This window comes from Arachis ipaensis, chromosome B04 (assembly GCF_000816755.2).
Source record: "Arachis ipaensis cultivar K30076 chromosome B04, Araip1.1, whole genome shotgun sequence".
Taxonomy (NCBI): Eukaryota; Viridiplantae; Streptophyta; class Magnoliopsida; order Fabales; family Fabaceae; genus Arachis; species Arachis ipaensis.
Window position 1 is genome coordinate 81,676,318 of NC_029788.2, and position 5,245 is coordinate 81,681,562.

The window sequence follows — 5,245 nt, forward strand, 5'->3', positions numbered from 1 at the left end:
TAATTAAAATTAAATTTTTAATTAACTAAAAAATAAATTTAATTTTTAGATTAACTAAATCATATACAACCCATGTATTGTGAAAGTCTTAACAGCGCGGACCACCCAAACTCAAACCAACCTTCTTAACAGTGACAGCCAAATATGAACATCATATAATAATATTATTTGTCATATTGCCGATTGACTTACTCGCATTTTCGGCCATCTATATCTACATTTCCAATTTCTAATTTCCAATTCCTTAATGACAAAGTTAACACCCAAAATATAAGTCACCATCGTGCGTATTGAAATCCATAAACCTCTCCCTCATCCCTCTGAGCTATAGTTCATTCCAACATGGAGCAACCACTGCTATCAGGTACCATTTTCAATTTTCCTTGCCGGCGATATTAACTTTCAATGCTTATTGTGAATTTTGAATAATTTTGGAATTAGGAGAGAGTGGGAATTGGAGCTCGTATCAGCATGTGGGTCGAAGCGGTATACCGACTGCTTCATCAGTGGCTGGGACTGAGGTGAGTGTGGATGAGATAAGATCTGCCGCTTCTGCTCCTTCAAGTCACTATCCACCTTCTCTTCACGGAGCCTTGGTTAGCTCACCAGAGCCTCACCCTGCAGGTGTGTGAACTGTGATCAGTGATCCTTGTTTGTGAAATTGTAACCATTTTTGTTTCGTTTCCTTCAATCATGCGTTAAATTATTGATTCATATCGTAGCGAGGAATCTTTTAGGTTGCTAAGACAATGGTAGAGTGATCATTGCTAAGACAATAAATTGATCCAATGGAATCAGTTAGATGAGTGGAGGTGGATTGATGAATGACGATTGAGTATTAGACTATTAGTTAAACTTTACAAGCGAAGTCGGGATTTGAAACCTAGAATTCGGAAAGAAAATGCTATGTACACAGCAAAAATCATCCACTAAATCAATCGTTATGTATTTGTGTATAAATATGTGCTTTTTAGCTCATTTCTGATGTTTATTTTGTGTTATAATATGCATTTTATACGAATAGCTGATTTGATGGCTGAATTTTGGTGTACACCTAGCATGGTTGTTAAGAAAGCTCCCTTGGTGAGGTATGATACTGTTTATCGCTCTCTAAAGTCTTGAAGCCTTAAGCTAGGGCAGCCAAACCAATTCAATCAAAAAAATTGTACGATAATTTGGGCATTAGTTAGTTGACTCAGGGGGTGTTGTGTTTTTTTCATTTAGCAATATGTTATATTTTAGGAATTGAGTTTGTTAGGTTTTCTTGTTTTTTATTGCACAAAAGTTTTGACTTATATGTACAGGTGGATGATTGGATGTTAAAAGGCCTTTTCTTGTTGCAGGGCAAGCTCTTGTTTATCAAGGTGGATACGGAGGAGATTATGGTGGACCTAGGACTGGATATCAGAGGTATAATCCTGCAATATAAGTAGAAGGGTGAATTTCACATAACTTATATTGAAATTCGAAATTAGACTGCACATAATGCTCTGAGATTCTCTGGGCTGATTTGTTTCAAGAGAAGAGTTTGTAATTATGGATTTTTGGTTATATATTATGCATCATTTTTTTTTTCCAAATTGGATTTTGTACAACAATCTTTATTGCAGCAGAAGTTAGATTGTCTTATTTCATGTGTCATGGAAGAGGCTTTTTGTCCTGTTTGTTAACTTCTAATATATGCTTTTTGATATTCAAATAAAAAAAGAAGAATGATAAAAATACTGTTACAATACTAATTTGAGTTAAATCTTCAAGCACTATATTGGTAAATGACATTGCGGATTGGGTGTGACATTTTAAGGGAATGCTTGGATGAAGTGGAGATACGCGAGTTGCTAATTGATCATGTTGGTCATCGGTGCTGTTGGGGCAGCCATCCTGCTCGAACATGGAAGATTCATGCAGTGGAAGACTGTAATGTGTATGTTGGAACTCTGGATACATTTGTCGAGGAAAGAGAGGTTATAAAGGAGACAGAGCCATACCTAGGTGGAAATATTGATGGAAAAGATAAGGGGACTGAACTTGGTATTTGGGAATTGGACCTAAGGTCTCAGTTCCCTGTTCTATTTGTACCCTCCAAAGAAGTGAGGGAAAAGATTCCTCATTCTGAAACTATTGAGAAGTGCCCAGGTAAATCCTGGATTTCCCCAGTTTCACAATTCAAATTTGTTTGTATATTTTATGCTATTTCCCTTACAATTCTTTTTAGTTTTTGCCTATTCTGACATACCCTGTAAATTCTTTACAGTTTGTGCAGGACGCAGAGGTACAGTCTGTAATACATGTAATGCAAGCCAAGAACCTGGACATAATAAAGAAAATCAGTTGACTCAGTGTTCGACTTGTTATGGGAGGGGTTTGATTGCTCATAAAGATGGTTCTGACACACTGTGAGTAGTTTGTTTGTTCATGTGTAGATTAAGCAAGCTATGCTGCCGCTGGCTTAGGGTCCTTTAAAAATCATATTGTCAAACATTTTTGTTCTTCATAGCATTGATAGTTTGATACACTGCTCTATAATTCTTAGAAGATAATGCAGAAAACCGGAAATTTATATGTTGAATTCAAGTCAAATGAAATGTTTATGATGCATTGTTGTTTAAACTGGAATCAGAAAGAGAAAGTAGTTGTATTGTTGTTGTAGGATCATTGGCAAAGTGCCAATAACCCTCGAAGCATTACAATAATTTGAGGAAGAGTGAGAGTTCTTCTATTGTTTAATCAGTTACAAATCATTTGACCATGCTTAAAAGATGGTTCTGACACACTGTGAGTAGTTTGTTTGTTCATGTGTAGATTAAGCAAGCTATGCTGCCGCTGGCTTAGGGTCCTTTAAAAATCATATTGTCAAACATTTTTGTTCTTCATAGCATTGATAGTTTGATACACTGCTCTATAATTCTTAGAAGATAATGCAGAAAACCGGAAATTTATATGTTGAATTCAAGTCAAATGAAATGTTTATGATGCATTGTTGTTTAAACTGGAATCAGAAAGAGAAAGTAGTTGTATTGTTGTTGTAGGATCATTGGCAAAGTGCCAATAACCCTAGAAGCATTACAATAATTTGAGGAAGAGTGAGAGTTCTTCTATTGTTTAATCAGTTACAAATCATTGACCATGCTTAACAAATCTTTTTTTCCTTTATTTATCTCACTAGCTCCCTTGATTTCTGACTAACATTGTCCCAACAATTGCTTCCTGTCAAGATGGAAGTTATTTCTTTTATTTACTTTATCATGTTAAATTTTCTTGCAGATGCGTGAAATGTAATGGTACTGGAAAGATTCCTTGTCCAACTTGTGAATCGCAGGGACTAATTAAGTGTAAAACGTGTAATGGAAGTGGTTCTCTACTATCACGCAATGTTGCCATTGTAAGATGGTATGTTAATCTGCTAGTTTCTGATCATAATTATCGCCCTTAGAATAATTTTTTCAAACATGAATATTCATATTACAATATTTGGAGTTTCTTAATAGGTGCTATAATTTTTGCAAGGAATTTCCTACTACTGATTTTTCTATAATTGTCCAAATTCTTGTCCATAAGATATCTGATGCTTAAACCAGTGTGATTATGACGAAGATCCATCTCTTATGAACTGCATTGCAAATAACTTAGGATAGTTGTAAGATTAGATGAATCATTCTTAACTTAATTATCCTAACAAGTCATTAGAATTGTCGTAGACTTCTTTCAACAAGTTTCTTCATTTTCATTTCTTATGCTCAACATAGATTCCCTTTTGTGACCTGTGCGTGCTGTGCAGGAAGACGCTTTCAACTCGGAAAGTAAATGCAACTAGTGGAGCAGCATCAGTACCGGATGAGGTTTTCCATAGAGCCAAAGGAGTTCAATTGTGCAACACCCAAGCTCACCAATGCACTCCAGCTTATTTTGCTGATTCTTATTTTCTCAACAAGTTCTCTTCTGAAGTCATTGCAGATAGAGCTTCCGTACCTGCAACCGCGAGGATCATATGCGAGAGACATACAATCTCAGTTGTGCCAGTTACTCGCGTCACCATGACTGGTCGCCGGCAATCCTTCAGTTTCTATATAGTAGGTAATAGCAGGGAGGTGTACTTGAAGGATTATTACCCAGCTAGATTCTGTTGGGGGTTGTGTCCTTGCTTAGAGTGGTTGAAGGTGTAATGTTCCGCCCCGCACTTGACGGCTGTACATGTTTCCATGTACACATGTTTGTTTGGTTTAAACATTAGAAACATATCACTGGTAAGGTATATGAATAGTTTTGCATGATATTAGAAGGTCAAAAGACAAAAATGGTGACCAAAAATACTGCACAGGTTTCCGAGAGTTGTTCGTTTCTAGAATTGAGGTTTTGCTTATGAAACATTATATGGCAGAAATATGGGATTACACCTGTGAAAATAAAGGCTGGATTCAATTGGGGCAATATACCTTGTGAATATATTACTAGTTTTAAACACTTACGAGGTATGGGTAAGTTGTTAAACATTCATTTTATAAGTGCGTATTAAAAAATTATGATGTGTTTGTTAAATATCTAAACTTTTATTGGTTCGATATGTTCGCAGTTATAGCACCCCATGCAATGCCCTCTAACATTGTTAAGATTTTTAATTATTAATTAATACATGAAATAGTTTTATTTATTTATTTTAATTAATGACAATTTTTAAATACTATATATGATATGCAACTTAGTCAAAACTTACGAATCATATTTCTGTTTGGGTATATATATAGATAATGCTATTATATACTAAAATTAAGTTATAAAAATAATCATTATGTACTTATATTATAGATCCATGTTATGTTTTATATTTTTAATTTGACTCTTGTATTTTAATATATATTTGGAATTTATTTTAATTTTATTTCTAGCATTCCACTTCCACCCAAATTATCAGTCTTGTCTAGGGGTGGCAATATGTACTCTACCCACGGGTATCCAACCCGATCCGCAGCGGGTAGGGTTGGGTGCGGGTAGAGTTCTTGTGCGGGTCGGGTAGGGTGCGGGTTGAGCCTCAACCTTACTCGACCAACCCGCACTCTATATATATATATATATGTATATGTTATATACTTATATAAAAATATGGTTTAAGTGGATGTTGAATTAAATACCTCTCACTAAATGTAAAATATTCTTAGTCACTAAAAGAAAATCATTAATTAATAATTCAATATTCTTTTTTACATAAAAATTAGGGTAAAAAACAAAAATAAGCCATGGGGAGAAAGAA

General features: G+C 35.0%; 1 protein-coding gene across 1 annotated transcript; it reads left to right on the forward strand.

Moving 5' to 3' along the window:
- LOC107639451 (protein SSUH2 homolog) lies at positions 161 to 4,559 on the forward strand. Its single transcript, XM_016342946.2, has 7 exons — positions 161 to 364; positions 442 to 624; positions 1,344 to 1,410; positions 1,805 to 2,136; positions 2,255 to 2,396; positions 3,265 to 3,390; positions 3,779 to 4,559. The coding sequence occupies exons 1-7, from the start codon at positions 343 to 345 to the stop codon at positions 4,161 to 4,163; spliced, it is 1,257 nt and encodes a 418-aa protein (XP_016198432.1). The 5' UTR covers positions 161 to 342; the 3' UTR covers positions 4,164 to 4,559.